The sequence below is a fragment of the Nelumbo lutea genome, chromosome 1 (assembly GCF_056320005.1).
Source record: "Nelumbo lutea isolate HS-2025 chromosome 1, American lotus-T2T, whole genome shotgun sequence".
Lineage (NCBI taxonomy): Eukaryota > Viridiplantae > Streptophyta > Magnoliopsida > Proteales > Nelumbonaceae > Nelumbo > Nelumbo lutea.
This window is the reverse complement of record NC_142684.1, coordinates 20,807,394-20,829,753: the sequence shown is the minus strand read 5'-3', so window position 1 is coordinate 20,829,753 and position 22,360 is coordinate 20,807,394. Positions and strand designations below refer to the sequence as shown.

General features: G+C 40.2%; 1 protein-coding gene across 1 annotated transcript in view; it reads right to left on the bottom strand.

Moving 5' to 3' along the window:
* LOC148873875 (protein CHROMATIN REMODELING 24-like) overlaps positions 1-22,360 on the bottom strand; it is an 89,158-nt gene that overhangs the window by 45,459 nt on the left and 21,339 nt on the right. Inside the window, exons 2-4 of the mRNA XM_088962007.1 lie at positions 15,780-15,887; positions 15,631-15,686; positions 15,464-15,554 (exon numbers count right to left, since the gene is read on the bottom strand). Coding sequence (XP_088818133.1) covers positions 15,464-15,554; positions 15,631-15,686; positions 15,780-15,887 — 255 coding nt within the window. The remainder of the gene's footprint in view (positions 1-15,463; positions 15,555-15,630; positions 15,687-15,779; positions 15,888-22,360) is intronic.

The following is a 22,360-nucleotide window of genomic DNA, read 5'->3' as shown; positions in this document are numbered from 1 at the left end:
TATTGCATTAAGATGGCAAGCACAAGCCCACAAGTTTGTGTCGAGGGAACCTCGTGCTTAATCTTTAGACAGTCTTGGCACCACTCAACTACCTACCTCCCCTCAAAAAGTAAGTTAAGCTTTTGGGGGAGTGATAGAAGGAAACATCAAAATGGCAAAAAATTATACTGAATAATTACAATAATACCATTGGCATTGCCCCCATACAAAATACATACATAGCCCACCCATGACACATGATGACACTCCGAAGGCATGGTTGAAGGTGCTTGTTGGTGCGATGAAGGAGTCACTTGTGACAATCTCCCCCACTCAATTCGATCTGCGTCCTCTGAGATCGGCTTCGGCTAGTCCCTTGAAGCTATTGAAACAGAAGGAGGATTCTTCAACTATTCCACGAACATGTTGTCGTCCAAGGCCTGGGCGTATACTTGGGTGGTATGGTTGAAATGGCTTGTTAGGTTGGGGAGTCCTATGGCTAGGTCCTTTCCTAGCTGCTTCCAAGTATGACAATGGATGATTCAGCTTGGTTGTGGGCAAGGTTCGAGCCAAGTCAAGGTCAAAATGTTGTTTTGGATTGTTGGGGGATTTGTTCCCATGCATTTTTGCCCAAGGGTTTGGCTTGAGGAAAGGTGTGAAAGTGGTCCCTACATGGATTAGGTGGTACTTGCTCTCTCAATGGCTAAGGTAGTAGGTGTGGTTGTAGTTGGAGACAGCCTTGGGTCTTCTACTTTGCTTAAGTGTTGATGGTAGGCACAATGACCGTTGCTACTGGAATGCTAAGGACGACTTGATGGGTTGTTGCTTCATGCCGGCGTCGAGGTCGGCCTTAAAAGTGACTACTTCGGCTAGGGGCGTGGAGGTCTTCTCTATTGCATGCTTGTTGGCTTCGAACAAGGCTTCATCATGGAAAATTTGTATTGTTAATACTTGCTTTCCGTGGACCCTAGTGGAAGTCATGACCGGGTACCATGCAAGGGGAGCGCTCATCTAAGATGCATAATGCGTCAATGTGAGGCATAAGTGCTAGTTCCGCTTGCGTCAAGAAGTCCATTCCCAAAACAACTTTGAAGTCATCCAAGGGTACCACCGATAAGTTAATCTTGCATGTCCAACGCCCAACTTGGATATCAACCCCACGGGCCATGCCTTCAATAGCCTTGGCGCCAAAGTTCATGGCCTTGAACCACCATGTCTCCTTGGCAATGTTCAAGTTGAGTTGCCTGGCCTCAGCAACCGAAATGACGTTGTCGGAGTCCCCTATATCAACTAGGGCCTGAGTCGGCTTGCCGCTGAGGAGAATGTCTATACTTTCAGCCCTTATGGGCTTTCTTAGGCCATTTAGGATTGGCCACTTTATTCACCATGGCAATGAAAAGTTGTAGGGTGTCCACTCTTGGTGTCTGCACGGACTTTTCCTCGTCACTTTGCTCATCATCACTGAGCTTGGAAACAAGGGCATTGATCTTCTTTGTTAAGCAGTCACGAACCCAATGCTTCTCCCCACAGATAAAGTAGGAAGGTGGGGGTTCAATGGTTCTAGGCTTGTATTGGTGATGGGAACCTTGTTCTCCTTGTGGCTTCTTCCCATAGTCCTGTCTTGCTAGCTTGTTGAGGTTGAAGTTGTCATAAGGAAGGCATGATTGATTTGCTCCCCCACTCAAATTTGAGGCACATGGGCTGATTAGCTTGGGGGTTCTAAATCTGACAAGCTTGTCTCAGTGAATTGCTTTGCCACTGCCATTGCCATGGCAAGGTCTAGCACATTGTGGCATTGGAGCTCTAGTTCAGCCCATGGCTTCAGTCCATCCATGAAGTTGAATAGTAATTCCTTGTCAGACATGTCCGAGATCTCCAGGGAGTGAGTCTCCGTGGTTGAGTCACTTCAACTTTTTTTGGGCTAGGTATTCCACGTTATCCGAATAGAATTGTCGCTTCAGTTCTCTCTTGAAATCAGCCCATGTGCTAAGGGTGCCCATGCCCCATTCCATGTCTTGGTATCGCCTACACCACCATAGCATAGCAATATCAGTCAAATACATGGTTGCAATTAGAGGTGTAAATCAGGTTGTGCCACTCGCAGCCCAGCACAGCACGGTACGGCACGACACATGGGCCATGCCAGGCCCGACACAATGGTTTGTTTCATGCTATGCCAAGGGTTCCAAGTCCACAGGCCGACACGGCACGGCACATGTCATGTCGCCTGCAACACAGCCTACGGCCACACTCAGCCCACCCGATTCAGCTTTTTTTTGGGGGGGGAGGGGGGGTATAAACAACTATATAGGGGGGCATTTATGTATTTTGGTTTTGGGGGGGAGAAAGAATGACACAAATGCCCCCCAACAGCTATATAATAGCTAGTTTGGGGGGCATTTTGGGTAAAGTGATAAATAACTTTACAATGACCAAAATACCCCTCCCAACAACTAAAAAATGGCTAGTTTTTACGCTATTTTGGGCAATTGAATTATTTTCAATTCCTATAAAAAGCTCTCTATCCCCCACCATTCTCATCACACCAGTTCAACAACTCTCTTTAATCTCTTCTCTAGTTCTCATACTCTCTCAAGTCTCAATCTCTCAATCTCCCATACATTCATTGATTCTCCAATTCTCAACTTTATTGAAGTTTCAACAGGAAGGCTTGCTCAACAGCTCAACTATCTCAAGTTAGCAATTTGGGAGGCTTGGACTCTTGGAGTTGAAAGGCTTCAACCATTGAAATCAAGTTAGGATTTCGAACTGGCAACCCAGGTTAAGTGCAATTAAATAAATCTTTATTTTTTCTAGAATTTAAAAAAAGAATGGCCGGTTCCTCTTGAAACCAATTCCCCAACGTGTTCAATGTCAATGATATTCAGTCACAGTATGATAGTGTTAGCATCGATATGGATGCTATTGATATTGATGGAACTTCCACCCCTACTACTGATAGTAAGGGAAAGAAAAAGAAGGTCACTAAGTTGATTAGCCCAATTTGGAAAATATTTAAAGTAGAAAAGGTTCAGGGCAAGGGAAAAAGAGTTGTTTTCCAAAAATGTAGAAAAGACTTTAGCTATTATAACAAGGGTGGTACTAGCCATTTGGGCAGACATTTTCTCAGCCATGAGAAAGAAGAAGAAGAAGAAGGGAGTGAAACAACACAAACACAAATTGGGCAGGGGGTTTTGGTACTTTTAATTATTCTCGAGAAAAAATGAGGTAAGAATTAGCAAAATACATTGTACATGTTGAACAACCATTTTTGTTAACTGAAGATACTAAACATGAAAAACGGTTACGTAATTCTATAAATCCACAATTTAAAAAAGTTTCTAGGAATAATATTATATCAGATGCTTTAAAAAATTTTTATGCGTATGAATAAAATTTAATTTATATATTATCAAACCTTAATTCTAAAGTTGCAATTACTTCTAATATTTGAACTTATAAATTTAACATAAATTATATTTGTTTACCAGTCAATTTTATTAATGAAAATTGGCTTTTAAATAAAAGAATTTTAAGTTTTACTAGGACTCAATGGCCACATACTGGCCTAGCTATTGCTACAAGTATTTTAAATACTTTACATGCATATAGAATTGACAAAAAATTATTTTCTATTAGTTTTGATAATGCTAGTAATAATGATTCAACAATAGTTATCTTAAAATCTCAATTAAAACCATGTTTAAATGGTAAATTATTTCATAACAGATGTGCATGTCACATCTTAAATTTATGTATTCAGGATGTTTTAAATATTATTTCTACTCATATTTCTAAAATTAGAAATTGTATTATCTAAAGCAAGAAAACAAGAATTTAAATATTTATGTTAAAATTATGGTTTAAAATATAAACATTTTATATTAGATGTTAAACATAGATGGAATTCTACCTATGCTATATTAGAAAGTTGTATTTCTTACAAACAAATTCTTAGTGATTTTTATAATGCAAAAAATGCCTCCTGATATTATATTTGAGGAAGACCAGGAAATGGCAATTTGTATAAGAGATTTTTTAAAACATTTTTATGATGCAACTAATGAATTATCAGGTATTTATTACCCAACTAGATGTAATTGAACTTATCAATTAATGATGATTAGTGATTGTTTTGCAAAATATAGAAAGAATCCACAATTTAAAAGTATTGTTGAAATAATGGAAAATAAATTTAAAAAATATTGGAAGAATATTTCTCCTCTTTATTGCTTAGTTACAATATTAGATCCTAGGATTAGGAAAGATGGTTTAGATATTTTACTTGAAACATATTGTGACAATATGAATATTAAAATTAGATATAAAAAAGAAGAAATTAATAATTTATTATTTGAAATGAATAATTTATATGAATTTGAAGTAACAGTGAATAATAAAAATTGTACAACTGGTACAGTTGCACCTTCCACTTCGGAACTTGAGTCCAATAGTGGAAGAGAAAAATTTTTTTATTTAATAAGAGGTAGAAATCCATTGCCTCAACAACAAGTTCATTTACTGAACTTAATTTTTATTTATAAGCAAATTTTTCTATTTTAGGTGATTCTTCCTTCACTTAGGAGGGAACAAATAATTTTGATATTTTAGCCTAGTGGAGTGAACAGGCAAAAAATTATCCAATTCTCGCCACCATGGCATGTGATCTACTAACCCCTCCGATGTTTGCAATTCCATCGAATTCTTGTTTTGGTGTAGGTACTAGGGTATTGAACGACAAGAGAAGTTGTATGAATGATGAAAGTCTAAAAATGTGTATCTACTTTAAAGATTAGTTAGATGCTGAAGATAAATTACAAGACAAAGGAAGGCATGACACTACACCTAATGTTTCACCTGAAGGAGATGATCAAAGTCAAGAAGAATAGGAGAAAATGATGAAGTCAATATTTTTATATACTCGATAGTTGTATAGCATTTTTTCAAATTATTATAAATATTGTTTTAATTTTATTTAATTTATTTGATATTTTTTAATAACATAATTTTTTATTTTCAATTTGTAACTATATTGTATTTTGTATATTTTATTAATTTATTCCATTCTCCAATTTTCATATTTCATTCATCCAACCATTGTATGCTTTGTATCATTCAAATTTAATTGAAATAAAATTCCTATTTTTCCAATTTGTTATTCACTTTGAGTCTGTCTCTTTGACTTCTTATTTGGTTAAGTATGTTTTTCATTTCTTTGTTAGATTTCTTATTTTTTCAAATAGTTCCCAAAGGAAAGTTAAATATTTTAGTTTTACTTAGAAAAGAAATAAAAAAAAATCAAAAATGTCAAAAAAAAACAACAAAATAAAAACAAAGTCTGGCCCGGTTCGACCCACGCCCGAGGTCGAACCTGTGGCCCGACCCAGCATAGCCCACACATTGCATGGGCTGCAGGCAAGTCGTGTCGTGCCGGCCCATCACGGCCCATTTTACACCTCTAGTTGCAATACGAACATGAGTTATGTCATCATCAATGCCAACAACAAGGCAATATTGCTCCATTTACCACAATAAGTTGTCAGGTTCTCAAACATCGCAGGAGTCGACATAAGGTGTAGGCTCCCGAACCTTCACACAAGCAGGGGCCAATGATGTGGAAGGGCTAGGTGTGCTGGCCATTGCTCTCTTTAGAAGGGTCATATCTCCTATCATGTCGTCTAGTTGTGCTTGTATATCTATGGGGGTGGCCATAGCAGCTTTCATGGCCATCCACTCTCTCTTGATGCTTGAATGGCTATGAGCATAGGCATGGCTCTCTTCCATGTTGACCACTCGGCTCTCATCTTGTCAACCTGGTCTTGTATGTTAGATCGATAGGAGCTCCCCTCTTGCTGGGGTGACATGCCAAGGACTTCCTTGATGATGTCATTTAGGACGTCTTAGACATCATTCAAGATGACATTCAAGCAGGCTTCTAGCTCCACCATGGAGCTCTCGATGGTTTCAACATTAAGATGGATCTCTTCCGCTCGATCATGCATCTCCCTAATTGTTACCTTGCAACGAAGAATGTGTGTACAAAGCAGCAAGCTTGTCAACCGACTTGTCATGCTTGCTTGATTTGGATGTGCAGCCCTTCGGAGCTTTCTCTACGATGGTTTCATCGCCTAGTGCTTCATTGGTCTCCTAGGCGTGGGCAAGCCCATGTTGTGCTTCATTTTTTTTTTTTATGAATAACTGATTACTTCATTGAATTTAAAAGAAAGTATACAAGACAAAGTGGGAAAGAGACAAGCCCTCTTATCTCTCCCTTTAGACTTTAATTATAATTAAAAATTACATTTGTGCCCAAAATGTTTGAATTCTCCCAACCCCTTGCTTGGCTAGTGCATCAGCCATCGAATTAGCTGTTCTTTTCACCCATTGTATTCTCAGTTCCATGTCCTTTGTGATCCATCTGAATTTTTTCTTCTCATTATTGTATTTCCACATCCTACTTTCCTCATCCAGTAGCCAAGCCACTACCAGTTTGGAATCTCCTTCAAAAATTAGCTTTCTAACATTCATGGTTCTAGCCCTTTGCACCCCTTCCATAACTGCCCTTACTTCCGCTCTTAGTGAGTCTCCTTCACCTGCTGTGCCTGAGAATAATGCGCACATTTTACCCTCCTCATCCCTAAATACACCTCCAATTCCTGACCTTCCTGGATTTCCCATGCTACTTCTGTCAAAGTTAAGCTTTATGAATCCTCTTTCAGGAGGGGCCCAGATAGGAATAACAGGCTGCTTGTTGACATTTGAGTCTTCCACTACCTTGAGTCCAGTTTCTAATGATGTCATCAATGGATATATATATATATATATGAAAAGCCTTCTAAGGATTTCAGCCATTGAGCCACTCTAATCAGAATTGATTCAATCAATGCCTCTTTTGTTCTTTCCTTTTCTCTAAAAATTCTTGTGTTTCTTTCTCCCCACACTACCTAGATTATTGCCGCCCTAGCACTCTTCCACATTATGTTACCTATCTTCCTCAGGCATGGACAGGAAGTTGAGTCAAAGAGACTTTTGATGTCAGCCGGAGGTGTCCACCTGCATTCAAATAAGGAAAAAAGCCATTCCGAAATGCCAACAACAAACGAACAAGCAATAAATAAATGAAAGCAAGTCTCACTATTAGCCTTACAAAGAACACACCAATGTGGGGTAAGGCACCACTTTTTCCTCTTCCTTTGTAGCTAGTCAAAAGTATTTCTTCTTTTGCGAATAACTTCCCAACAAAAAGCTACAATCCTAGGTGGGATAGGCTTGCACCGTACCTCCTTAACAGGAAAAGATTGAAGGGGACTAAGGGGAGGTTGGGTTAAAACTTTGAAGAAAGAGTTACAGGAGAACAAACCCAAAGAGGAAGGTGTCAAAATTCTTTCATCAAACTTATCAGGATCAAAGAAAATTCCTTCAAGGTTTTGGATTAAAGAGAGCACACTATCAATTTCTGAATCCCTTAATCCCCTTCTAAAGCCAAGGTTCCAATCAGAGCCATTGGTTGAGTTTGAAGGGACTAAGAAAGTAGAAATTGGCTCATTCTTGAAACATGATAAAAAATACAAAGAGGTAAGTCCTTCAAAGGGGAATTCCCATACCAAATTTGATCCCAGAATTTGATTAGGTTGCCAGAATTGAGTTCATACCTTACAAGAGGCAAGAAACAAGGTAGAATCGCTTGTATGGCCTTCCAAGGTGAAGTTCTGGTAGCCCCTTGCAGTGAACCAGCATCCCATCCATTGTCCAATAGCCCGTGTAGGCTCACCACCACCCTTGCCCAAAGTTTCTCTCTTTCTTTCAGCATTCTCCATAACCAGTTCCCTGGTAGAGATAAATTTCTTTTTTGGATATTTCCTATTCCAAGACCCCCATACTTTATATCTCTACTAACTATCTCCCAGCACACCTTATGATCTCTTTTCTCTTCACCTAACTCCCACAAGAAATCCCTTATTAATTTCTCAATGCTCCTGCTTACTCCCACTGGCATCTTGAAAACTGGCATATAATAGTACACAGGGAGGTTTGCTAGGGTCGACTTTATTAGGGCGATCCTACCTCCTACTCCTAGGGAGATGTAGCCCTTTTTCCAACATGCCAGTTTCTTTGACACCTTTTCTACAACTTGATTCCCAAAGCTTGAGTCCTTTGGGTTGGCTCCTAAGGGTAATCCTAGGTAGCTTAAGGGCCATTGAGAGATATTGCATCCCAAGATTTCAGCACAAACTTCTAACTCTATCCTCCATGTTTACACCAGCAATGCAACTCTTCTCGAAATTGACTTTTAAGTTGGATAAATTTGCAAAGAGCTGCACTGTCTACTTTAGGTTCCTAATCCATGTCATATCATCCCCTTCACAAAACAGAAGGGTGTCATCCGCAAATTGTAAATGGGTAACCGACACCCTATCCCTCCCCACTCTCCAACCTCTTAGTAGCTAACTTGTATCAGCTTTTGTTATTAATCTACTCAAGACATTTGCAATGAGGGTGAAGAGAAAGGGAGAAAGGGGGTCTCCTTGTCTAATACCATGCTCTACTTCAAAAAAATCCACCACCAATCCATTTACGAGCATCGAGTAATGACATGTTTGGATACAACCCCAGATCCATTTGCACCACCTCTCCCCGAATCCAAAGTGACTTAAAACCTCCATCAAAAAGGAACAATCCACCAAATCATAGGCTTTTTTTAGATCCAATTTACAAACTATGCCGTTTCTTCCAATTCTTTTCATTTCTTCAAGGCACTCATTTGCTATCAAAACTTGATTTGTTATTTGTCTATTTTGAACAAAAGCCCCTTGGTTAGAAGAGATGATGGAAGGGAGCACTTTCTTTATCCTCAAAGAAAACACCTTAGCTGCGACTTTATACAGGCTATTCACCAAGCTTATGGGTTTGAAGTCCTTTGGATGGACCACTCCAACTCTTTTTGGCACCAATGCAATGAATGTGGCATTCATACTAGGATTTATTACTCCTCTGTCAAAAAATTCATCGTAAACTGCTTTAAGGTCATCTTCTAATATGTCCCAACAGTCCTGATAAAATGCCATGGTGAATCCGTCTCGCCCCGATGCTTTTGTTCTATCCATAGAAAACACTGCCCCCTTGATCTCTTCCAACTCGAACCTCCTTTCTAACCAATTCTTGCAATCATCTGAAATGGTTGGCCAGTCCAATCCTTCTATCACCTTGGGGTCTTTGAAACACAACTCTGAAGTGCTCTGCAAAGTTCCTTGCAATCTCTCTTTGGTCCTCTATAACTTCCCCTCCAATTTCCAATTTGCAAAGATCCTTGCAAAGATCCTTGCTTCTTCTCCCATTAGCTAGGGCATGAAAAATTTTTGTGTTCCCATCCCCTTCTCTAATCCATTTGTGTCGGGATTTTTGTCTCCAATTGACTTCTTCTTTGTACAAAATGTCTTCCAACTGCTTTTTTAGCTCCCATCTCTCTCCTCCAAAGTGCCTTGAGTTTCCTTCTCATCTAGCCCTTCAATTCTATCTATCATTTCTTGTTTCTTCTCTTCTATTTTCCCAAACTCTGTCAAGTTCCACTCCTTAATTTTTCCTTTTAGTATCTATAACTTCCTATGTACTCTCATTCCTTTCCAATTGGCTCTAGGTCTACCTTCTCTCCACCACTACACCACTTTTTTTAGGAACCCTGGATGGGACAACCACATGTTCTCAAAACTAAAGGGTGTAGGTCCTAGGCTGAAGCTTCCTTCCTTACAGATGGTAATTGGCCAGTGGTCAGAGGTGAGTCTAGGTAATGCTCGGGACACTAGTCCTCCCCAATGTTCTTCCCAATCCAAGGTAAACAAGAATCTATCTAGTTTAGAACAAATTGGGTTTAGTTGCAAATTGGACTAGGTGAAGTTATGGTGTACTAGAGGAATTTCCTTAAGCTCAAAGGTATTGATAAATTGGTTAAACTTCCTCATGCTAGTATTAATTCTCTGTCTCTGGTTATTTGTCTCTCCTATGAATCTTATTACATTAAAATCTCCTCCAATACACCAGGGCCCTTCCCATAACCCCTCTTATGTCACCTAATTCTTCCCACGTCTCATTTCTTTCCCTATAGCCATTTGGTCCATAGACATTTGTCAAGACCCATTCAAAGTCATCCTCCACTTATCAGAATTTAATTGAAATTGTGAATCTGCCTATCAGTTCCTCCTTGCCTTGTACTACCTCATTTCTCCACAAAATTATAATTCCTCCTGAAGCTCCCCATGAGGGTGACCAGGCCCAACTCAGACCTCTAGATCTCCAAAGACTTCTAGCCCATTTATTATCAAATTCTGCCAACTTAGATTCCTGTATTATTACTATGTCAGGGTTTTCTTTCCTAATGACCTCCTTTATTACTACTCTTTTCCTCGCACTCCCCAAGCCTCTAACATTCTAGCTCAAAATTTTCATTTGAAATCACCTCAAATTAAGCCCAAGCTGGAAGACCTTACTTATTACCTTTTCTTTTCTCCCCCTTCTCACTAAATTCCTTATCCCCCTTCACATCTAGTTTCAGTCTCTCAAATTCATTTAATTTTTTTTCTTTCTAGTTTTTTTAGGACCATTTGAATTTCTAATGAGGGCCTTTAGAACATTCAGGTTTTTCAGTTTGCAGCCTAAATTCTCCACAAATCATGCTATGGTTTCTATCTTTTCTCCTGTTATATCTTGAGTCTCTTTCCTGTATTCTTGTTCTAAGTCTGGTAACTCCTTATCCTTTCCTTCCTCTCCATTTTCTTTGTCCTCCCCTGTACCTAGCGGCAGTTGTTACTCCTTCCTCTTTAGCTGCTCAAAACTAGCACTTATTTGCTCCCAGATTATCTCTCCTCTTAGCCTCTCTTGCTCTTCCTCATCTTCTCCTGCAGCAATTACAATTACCTTATCATCTACTACTGCCCCAACTTTGCTTACACAGGCTCTTGGCTCGGTTCCGATGTTGGACACTTGAACACCTGCTAAAGGCACAGACACCTTATTAGTATCAAAAACCAAATTGACTGTCATATAAACAGGCTCTTGGCTTGGTTCCGATGTTGGATGCTTGAACACCTGCTAAAGGCACAGACACCTTATTAGTATCAAAAACCAAATTGACTGTCATACTTGGGGGGGAATGGAAGGGTTGCAACAAGGTGAAAGGCTTTTCTGAAGCAATATTTTCCTACTCAGAGTGTAGGTTTAAGCCTACTCTCATAGATGTATTGTGGCCAATGGGTGCTATAATACCATTTTGTTTTCTTTGACCGCTAGGGATTCCTTTTAGCCCTTCCTCAACTGGAGTAGTCTTAGCAAACTTACAGATACACTTGGCAATTCCTTCATTTAACACTTGTTTGAGTTGTGGGTTTAGGTTTGGATTTCCTTTAATGAAATTAAAGGCTTTCTCTCCTGCTTCTACACTCTCTCCTCGTAGGTCTACAATGTCTTCACCACCGAAATTTCCCTGTGCATAACCATCTGTATCTCTGGAGCCTTCTTCCTCCAGAAATAGTATGCCTGTGTTCAGGTCCTCTGAAACCACGCCCCTTTCTCTTTGGTAGTCATCAATACTACCTATCGAAGAATTTTCGATGGAGTCTCCATCATCTGAACCACTGTAGTCAACCCATCCTTCGTCTTCAACGTCAGAATCTTCCACTTTATCCCTAGAGTACCTAGGATTTGGTCTGTCACCATTGGACGCACTGTAGTCTTTTCAAGGTCGCCACTGCAAAGATGAAGTTTGGTCCCCTGAAACTTGTTTCCTTCTCAACAGAATAGGAGGGAGCGAACTTGAAGATGATAGACCACAAGTTCGACCCACTAGCTTGCCCCTCTTCTCTAAGGTCACGTGGTTACTTGAATAGTCATGAGCAGGTGTGTCCTTCTTACCACCCAAGAGCATTCTGAGTGAGCCGGTATGGGCCTGGGTCGTTCCTTTTGGGATTGGACCCGGTTCAGTTTGGCCTACCTTGTCTCAGCTGCCAGGGTGAGACCTGAGGTACATGCACTGTGGGTTTTCTTGAAACCCTGAACCGGACCAGAATTCCAGTATTGCCCTGGACCTTGGAGATAGATGGGAAAAACTGGAATGTTACACCTGACCCCTAGACTCGATTATGATACTGCACTAGCTGTCGGATTGGGTTGTCTTTGATATGCCAATCAGTGAGATACTTAGAGAGGGTCAAAACCTAGGTATGTTGGGACAATCCGAGAATTCATCTGAGTGGGTGATCATAGTGACAGGATCAGCCCCTTTGTCGGACAAAGTGAATGACCAGGGATGCACTCTCTCTGATGGAAACCAAAGCTATTAGCAGCCGATTTCAACCGTTGAAATTTGTTTTGCAAAATATATTTATATAGAGATATACATATATATATTATGGTTTCAAAATGTTTGCAAAAGGTTTTAATTCCCGGGATCCATGTGAATAGATAGTGCAGCATTGTACCTTGCAACCGAGGGAGAGGTCATCTCTTGTCGAGCAGTGTTTGATCATTATGGGTTGAGAGGTTAAGTGTAAGACCATTGAGGGTAATACCTGATGGGATAATCTTGCATCTGCCCGCAGTCCTTGGGTTTTTATAAGGTGGTTTGACCCAAGGACCATTTAGTGTAAATGTTGGGCCCATTAAGACCCTATGGTGATGGACTCAGGGGTTCACTGTTTCCTACAGTGAATTCGGCCAGGCCTTGTAACAGAGGCTGGGCTGAACCCATGTGGTTGATGTGTAGATCAATGTTTGGGTCCCACGCCATACAAGGATACCCAACTGGGCAACAGTTTGGAGGATAGGTGAGCACATGGACTTAATGGGCCTAAAGCCCAATTCGAACTGGTTTAATATGATTAACTAAAGAAGGGGCGGTTCTGGGATTTAGATCAGTAGATAGGATAAAGAGTTATCCCTATCCACTCAGAGAGTCTAAATCCAAATAAAGATTTGGATTAGGAAACTCCTAATAAGATTAGGAGGGTTGATCTTTATCTGTAGATAAGATAAAGGTTTATCCTTATCTCTTAAAGAGAGTCCAAATCCAAATACAATATTTGGATTAGGAAACTCCTAATGGGATTAGGAGAACCTCTCTTTAAGGCTATAAATAAAGGAGGAGGGCGAACCCCAATTCACCCAATCAGATTATTGATACAAGAGAGAAGACAGCTGTAGTTGAACTGACGCCATCTTCTGCTATTGCCTTCTCTTGTTGCTGCCGCCATGGTCAGTTCAATCTCCACCTGTAGGAGCGATCAAGAAAGGTTCTTGATATTAGTTTTTGGAGAAAAACTGATCTGAAATCGTGCTCACTCGCCCTCCATCAGATTCTTGGTGAAGAATCAGGTTCTTGTTGAAGGGCCACCCTGTTGATTCTGCTCCACCCTACACTATGTCATCTTCAGTGGGAGCAGTCTTCGGAGATCTCCTTGGGCGTGAACACCTTCATTGGGAGTTATTACTACTCCTACCTTTTGGTTTCAGATCTGGTCTGGTTTAGGGTTCAAGATTGATCCTTGAAAATGCAATTTTCTAAAATAGAGAATGTGATTCCCACATGGGAGAGAAATTTTTGAAATTTCGCCCAACCTACCTGCAGGGTTCGGCTATCCATATGTTGGATCTCTCATCCCTTCAGTCTTTAAAGTGTTCCACCCACATCTTCAGCACTCTGTTGCTTGCATCAAATCTTACGTCTTCATCATCCTTTGTGACTTCATTTTGTTTTGTCTCAACCTGTAGGCTTTCCACCTTCCTTTTTACCCCACTTTTCTTTGAATCTTTTTCCATTTTCCCATTCTTGACTGTAATATGTGCTTCAATACCCCGTGCATCGCTAATTGGATCGAATAAGCCTATGAAAGTAAGCAACACCACACAAAAGGCAACAAGGAGGTGCACCAATTAGTCAAAAAGGCACTTTATATTGCATTAAAATGGCAAGGACAAGCACACAAGTTTGTGTTGAAGGAACCCCGTGCTTAACCTTTAGACAGTCTTGGCACCACTCAACTACCTACCTCCCCTCAAAGAGCAAGTTAAGCTTTTGGGGAAGTGACAGAAGGAAACGTCAAAATGGTGAAAAATCATATCGGATAATTACAATAATGCCATTACCATTCCTCTCATACAAAATACATGCATAGTCCACCCATGACACACATGATGACACTCCGAAGGCATGTTGAGGGCACGGTGGAAGGTACGGGTGTCAATGGACCAGTTTTGGATTGGACTCCATCCAATCAAAAATCAATTTGGATAGAGACGGATTGGACGGACCAATAAGACGTTGGATTGGATCAATCCGATCCAAAATATTTATTAGATTGGAGTGGACTTGGTCGGTCCATAATAAATTTATATTGGATTTGGTTGGATTAAGCCAATATCCAATCCATTGATATAATATAAGATTATAGGTTTCAATGGACTGGGTTTAGGTTGAAACCAATCTAAATTAAAACGAATTTGAACAAATCGGACGATCTAGACATTGAATTGAACCGGTTCAAAATGGTCCAAAATAATTCAATGGATTGGATTGGACCTGGTCCATTTGTAATGGACTCACATTGGACTTGGATCGGATTGGACCAAATCCAATCCAATTGACACCCCTAGTGGAAGGTGCTTGTTGGCACAGTGAGGGAGTCACTTGTGACAATTAGGCACCACGTAGGATGGGATGAAGTGGGAATGCCCCCTAAATACTAGAAATGTCCTTCTAATGTTTTCCCCCACTTGCCCATTAGCAATGGCAATTTTCCCCATCCTCGCTGTGTACCCGACTTCCCCAGCCCAATGGGGTTGGGGATGGGAACTAATAGGGATCCCCAGCCGGGGTTGGGGTTGGGGAGGGGGAATGAAGCCCTTGCCTCACCTTGACCCCGATATATATTATTTATTTCTTTATATATGATATTATTTATATTATATATATATATACATATATATATCAAAATAAATTTACAATATTATTTATATTTTAAAATTTTCCTTTATTGTAAGTAAATTTATTTTTCAAAAAATACTGTTAATTAACAATTTTGGGGGATTTAGGTCTCCACGAGGAACCCATCTCCATTGGGGATGAGGATGGAGGACAACTTTTATCCCCGTCGGGGATCGGGGTCATGGACGAGGATTTATTTCAAAATCAGGATCGGGGACCGGTAGCATGATCCCCGCCCCGATGCCATTCCTATTGCCCATGCACATAACCCAGTGCAAAATGTGGTGTAACCATTTGAAGTTAAATCTGCCCAACCAAATGCATATTTCATACTTTAAGTCAAATCACCTATGTTGCATTTACATTGAGTCAAAATGGGAGTGCAATACTACAGTTCCAGACACCACCTTAATAAATACAAACAAAACAGAAGAAACTGTTGATCAACAAATTCATTAACACAATATCATGCCACCCAGCTCCAAATAAGCCAACTTCCTAATAATAAATCAATACCTTTGCAACTGTAGAACCAATACGTTTTTCCCTAGTAGAAGCATTCTTTTCATTCCCACGAAGAATTTTTTGTTCATATCTTTCCTTAAACCTAAAAAGACTTCAATACTCAATGCCATGAAAGTACTATGTCAGCAAAAGATAACCAAGCATGATATAGAACTTACTCTTTCTTATCACCCAAAAGTTCAGGGCAACAGAAGTTGAACAAAGCCCAAAGTTCCTACTTGATAGCAATAAAAAGCATCAAAGAATCTGTAGCATTGTATATATGGGTTTCATAAATCATAATATAAAAGTGTAAAAATAAAAGCACCTTCAGATTGTTTTGCAGCGGTGTCCCACTAATAATGATACGGTGAGCACTAGGTATCTCAAGCAAACTTTTGGCCCTTTGGGTACCGGGGTTCTTTATCAGATGTCCCTTATGTGGTAAATAAATCAAGGAGAAGGGAAAATCAAATCAATAAAAATAACCAATAAAGTTTCATTTGATTAAATATAAAAGAAAATTATGGTCCTTCCAAATATTCACCTAGACGTAGATGAAAAAATTCCAATGATATTAGAATGTAAAAGTGAAACTGAAACACAATTACAAAAAACCTCCATTGACCACCATGACAACCTAACAAGGATAGAGAATAAAAAGTTAATTTGCATATACAACCACTTATTGTATTATATACTAAAAAAGGCAAAAAGTAGATAAAGTTTTCTACATCGAAGTTCAAAATATCGAGACACCCCAACATGGCAGAAAGGATGTATTGACACTATGAACCTTGTATTTTTCATTGGTCTTCTTTCAAAAATTCAGGATTTCACCTATTTTATATTTTTAATCATTTTTTTATACATGAAAATAATTTATTAAACCAGAAATAATAAGGCAATACAGGAAACCCAAAAAGAGGCACGAGCTGTTACCTCTTCTAATAAAGTATTGCATCAAATTAAAACAGAAATAGCCCGAAGTAAAATTACAGAGCAGCCCAAAAAAAATGTTCCCTTGAAGCCCCCTGCTTAGCTAACCCATCCGCTAAGGTATTTGCTGATCTTCCCACCCAGAGAGGTAACAGTCATGTTTCTTGTGAGCCAGTTGACTTTCCTCAATAAATCTGTGTCACCACATAGCTGAAGCTGAGTCTGTCAACCATCCCACGACAATCTTAGAGTCTCCTTCAACTACCAATTGCTGAACTGCTAGTTCTTTTGCAATCTGAATACCTTGTTCCGCCGCTAAAATCTCAGCTCTATTAGAGTCTCCTATTCCCACAGGGCCTGAAAACAAGGCTAAGATGTTTCTCTCCGTATCTCTCAGCACCCCTCCTATCCCCGATGGGCCTGGATGGTGTTGGACTGATTACTGAGTTGTTTTAATGACTGAACCATCACAGAGTTGATTTCAGCAATTTTTTTGTTTTCTTTTCCACATCCCAGAAGTAAATTTCTTCAGGGTTGGTATTCTGTTTGTGGTTGTTGTGTAGTTGTGTGGGATTTGGTCTGATTTCAGCAGTACTCTATGGCAAACTATGATTCAACTTCATCGAGGGTTACACCGACCCGCAGCACAGCTGGTATGGGAGGTGAAAACATGATGTTTCCCATGCCCATTACCCCTTTAAATGGTCTAAACTACCTAGAGTGGGCTAAAAGTGTAAAACTTTATGTAACGGCAAGGGGAAAAGCTGGTTACATAAATGGAAGGGTGAAAGAACCCAAGAGTGAGATAGCTGAACATGATAGGTGGGACCAAGAAAACAGTATGGAGATGTCTTGGCTCCTTGCAGCCATGGAACCTGATGTGAAGAACTTTATGTGGGCAAACACCGCTAGTGAGATCTGGGAACAAGGAAAAACTACCTATTTCGAGCAAAGGCATTATGCCAAGGTTTACCAGTTGCAAGCTGAATCCTCAACCTGTAAACAGGGAAATCGTAGTTTGTCTTCCTATTATTCAGCCCTTACTTCCATATGGAAAGAATTGGATCATTATCAGGCTATAGAGTGGAAACATGACGACGATGCTAAGGCCTACAGGAAGTTGGTTTCTCAGCAGCGTGTGTTTGCCTTCTTGTTGAGACTGAACCCTGCTTATGAACCCTTGAGAATTCAGATCTTAGGAAGCAAAGAGTTGTCGTCGGTTCACGAGGTAAACTCCCTTGTTCAATCGGAAGAAAGTAGGCGGAGTGTGATCGTTACAACCGAGAGAGAGCAACAAGTTGCTTTGGCTGCAATGAGTAATAACAACATGGGGAAGAAAAGTGACACCTAGAAGGCTGATGATAAAGACAAGTTGTTTTGTACCCACTTTCGGCGCTCACGGCATACACGTGACACATGTTGGGACATTCACGAGAAACCCAAGTGGGCAGTGAAGAACCAAGAACAGGATAAAGGGCAAGGTCAGAAGAAGATGAACACAACACATAATGCAGCACATGTGGCAACCCAAGATACTCAGGTTGCCGGTACTACCCGAGACCACCTTAATAATTCTGACCCCAAGGAAGATATAATGAATTCCTTCAGAGACCACTTGGAGTCATATGGTAGGGCTTTGCGAAAGATGGATAGCTCAGTCACTAGTACTCCTACTTCATTTGCATCTACATCAGGTAATATGGCTTCTGCATTCCATGTCACTCCCACTGGTTCCCCTTGGATCATTGACTCAGGGACCTCTAACCACATGACCGGTAAGTCGAACTTGTTTCAGACTTATAGCCTTTTGTCAGGAAGGGATAAAGTAAGGCTTGCAAATGGCTCATTCCCCTCCATTGTAGGCCAAGGATCAATATCTCTTCCCCATGGCCTTAACCTGAACTGTGTATTGCATGTCCCTCAACTTACTATAAACTTGCTTTCAATTAGTAGTATCACAAGCTCTTTAAACTGTAGTGTAACCTTTTTTCCTGGTTCATGCGTTTTTCAGGATCTAACTTCTGGGAGGACAATTGGTAGAGGGAGCCTAGTGGATGGTCTCTACATTCTCGACAACAAAGCTGGTCTCTCGGTGTCATCCTCAGAGTCACATAGTCAGTCAAATAAGAGTCAAATTTTTTTGTGGCATAGTCGGTTAGGTCATGTATCTTTTGAAATAGTAAAGTCTTTGTTACCGGTTTTATTTAAGTCATATTCAGTGTCAGAGTTCCAATGTCAAACGTGTCAGTTGAGCAAACAATGTAGAACAACTTTTCACTCAAATAATAAAAGATCAAGTGTTCTTTTTCATGTTGTGTATTCTGATGTATGGGGGCCTACTACTTTAATCTCTGAGGGCGGATATAAGTATTTTATCACATTGATCGATGACTACTCTCGCTATACATGGGTATTCCCTATGCGTAGTAGAGACGAAGTTCCAAGGATTGTGAAAGATTTCCAGATGATGGTATTTACGCAATTCCATGTTAAAATACAGATCTTCCAATCCGACAATGCAAAAGAATACTTCCATGGAAAGCTCAATGAGTTCTTTGCCTCCCACGGATCTATTCATAGGAGCTCATGCGCCAGAACACCACAACAAAATGGTGTTGCAAAAAGAAAAAACAGACACCTCCTTGAGGTAGCTCGCGAGATGATGTTACACATGAATGTTCCAAAAAGGTTTTGGATGGATGCTATACTTGCAGCTGCTTATGTCATCAATCACATGCCCTCCAAAGTGCTAAACTACATGGCCCCTCATCAGTTGTTGTTCCCTCAGTTCCCTTTATTTTCCATTCCCATGAGAGTTTTTTGTTGTCATGCCTTTGTCCATGATTTGTCTCCGTCTCGAGGTAAGTTAGACCCTCGGTCCATTCCCTGTATCTTTCTGGGGTATCCCTCCTCTCAAAAAGGGTATCGGTGCTTTGATCCTGTTAGTCATAAGTTTTTTGTGTCTATGGATGTGTCCTTCTTTGAGTTTGAGCCATTCTTCCCTGCTTCTCCTTAGGGGGAGAGTAGTAGTGTGGAAGAGGAGAAGCAGGTTCAGGTCCGCCAAGTCTCTCTTCTTTCTATTCTGAACCTTGCTCCCTTTCGTGTCTTTCAACGTACACGTCGTAGAGATCAGCAAAGTGATAGAGATGTGGAGCGGTCAAACATTGAGCAACCGACACCATTAGACTCCCAGGAGGCAAGTCCAATCCCTGTTGCACCTACTAATACCCCTACTCCTACTGTGGATGACCTTGACATTCCTGTTGCTCAAAGAAAGGGAGTTAGGTCATGCACTACCAAACACCCCATTACCCAGTTTGTCTCCTATGATCACATTTCCCCCTCATACTGAGCCTTTCTATCTGTAGTTGATTGCATCCCTGTTCATAGAAATGTTGCAAAAGCCTTAAAATGCCCCGAATGGACAGATGCCATGAAGGAGGAGATTAATGCTCTTCATAAAAATCAAACTTGGGAATTGATGGATCTTCCAAAGGGGAAAGACCCCATGGGGTGTAAGTGGGTGTTTACAATTAAACACAAGGCAGACGGAACAGTTGAAAGGTACAAAGCAAGATTAGTAGCCAAAGGGTACACTCAAGTGTACGGGGTTGACTATGATGAGACTTTTGCTCTAGTAGCTAAGATTAACTTAATTAGGGTTCTCTTGTCATTAGCTGCTAACTTTGACTAGGAATTGCATCAACTGGACATAAAGAATGCTTTTTTGAATGGTGACTTAGAGAAGGAAGTATACATGGTTCAACCCCCTGGATTATGTGCCAAGGGAAGTGAAAATAAGGTGTGCAAGCTGAGAAAGTCTCTTTATGGTTTAAAACAATCTCCTAGAGCTTGGTTCAATAAGTTTCACATGGTAGTTAACCAGGTGGGCTTCAAACAATGTCAGTCTAATCATACACTCTTTGTGAAGAGATGTTAGGAACAGGTTGTTGTATTGATAGTGTATGTGGATGATATCATCATTACAGGAAATTGGAGTTCAGAAATACAAAAATTGAAACAATTCCTTGCATCTAAATTTGAAGTGAAAGATTTAGGTCCCCTGAAGTATTTCCTTGGAATTGAAGTCGCCCGCTCAGAAAAAGGTATATTCATTTCTCAAGGAAATACACCCTTGATCTATTACAAGACACAGGCAAATTAGGTGCAAGGCCAGCAGATACTCCCATGGATGTTGACCACAAGTTGGGTGACTGTGATGGTGAACCTCTGAAAGATGTGAAACAGTTCCAAAGGTTAGTGGGAAAGTTGATTTATTTGTCCATGACCCGTCCAGACATTGCCAATTTAGTTGGGGTTCTAAGCCAATTCATGCACTCTCCTAAGAAACCACACATGGAGGCAGCAGAGAAAGTTCTTAGATACTTGAAAAAGTATCCCGGAACAGGTCTACTATTCAGTAAACACAATCACCTAAAGGTGGAAGTCTTTACAGATGCTGATTGGGCAGGTGCTGTGGATGATAGAAAATCCACGAGTGGGTATTGCACATTTGTGGGAGGAAACCTAGTGACCTGGAAAAGCAAGAAACAAAGTGTGGTAGCAAGGTCAAGTGCTGAAGCTAAATATAGAGCTCTGGCACATGGGGTGGCTGAAGTCCTTTGGCTAAAAAATCTTCTAGGGGAGCTTGGAGTTGTTGTTCATAATCCTATGTCTCTTTACTGTGACAACAAGGCAGCCATAAACACCGCCAGCAACCCTGTCCTACATGAGAAGACGAAGCACATTGAGGTGGACAAACACTTCATAAGGGAAAAATTGGAAAAAAGGGAAATTTGCATCCCTTATGTCAACTCCAAGGAACAACTCGCTGATGTCCTCAAAAAAGGGCTTCCATACTTGCGGCACAATGAGTTATGTGACAAGCTGGGCATGATAGACATATTCATCCCAACTTGAGGGGGAGTGTTGTAAGGATCATTTAATTGTTATTTTATAGTTGTTGTTAGTGGGTTGTCAGCTTAAGATGCTGTCAGTTAGTTATTTTCTTTCTTTCTTATTAGTTTGTTTCTAGGGAGTGCCGCCAGGGGCATACTTGTAATCTCCATTCTTTTTATATTAAGTTAATATAAATAATGAACTGGCGGCAGCCAGAAGTGGTTTTTCTTTTTCTTTCAATCATATCTTCCTCTTCTTCTCTTTCTCTCTCTCGTCTCTCTCTCTCCATGAATGATTACAGATGTTATCAGAACAAGAATAAATAAATAAAGATGGTAGAAAACCTAGAAACAATCCAGATTCAATCCAGACTGAAGTAGGAGAGAAGTAGAGAAGAAGTTGAAGAGCGAAGGCACAAAGTAAGCTGAGATTGAACTAGAACCAATTTCAAACTGCCGCTCCACTTTTCTTTAATTATAATTGAACTAAAACTACATTATTACCCTTGAATTAAAAAGGCAAATAAATAACAAATAAAAATTAATGGAGAAAGGCTAAAATACCCCTATGACCAGCACTTATAGATTAACTCTCCCCTCAAGTTAGAGCATATACATCATAAAGTTCCAACTTGTTATAAATGTATTTCATCCATGCCTGATTTAACCCTTTGGTGAAGAGAAGGGCTGTTCATAAAACCTTAGAAACCGACCAAACTGATCTGACTTGACCTAAGTTGGTCAGTTTCTCAAAGAGGTTGGTCGGTTTCAGTTTAGAAAAGTATAGAACCCAATTAATCTGTTCGGTTCTCGAGTTATGATTGTGTATCCAAACCGAAACTGACCTGAATCAAAATATATATATTCTAATACTTCAATTCCCAAACTACCCCTGACTAAATAAAACCCCACAACCCTAACCTTATTCTCTTTATTTGCTTTCGTCCTTGACCTTCTTGAGCAACAGCGAAAACTCATCAGAGATGGCGATGGGGGTTTGAGAAATGGGGATTTCTCCTTATGTCTCAGTCCTTGCAAACACCTCCATAAGATGCACCCCCTTCACATCTTT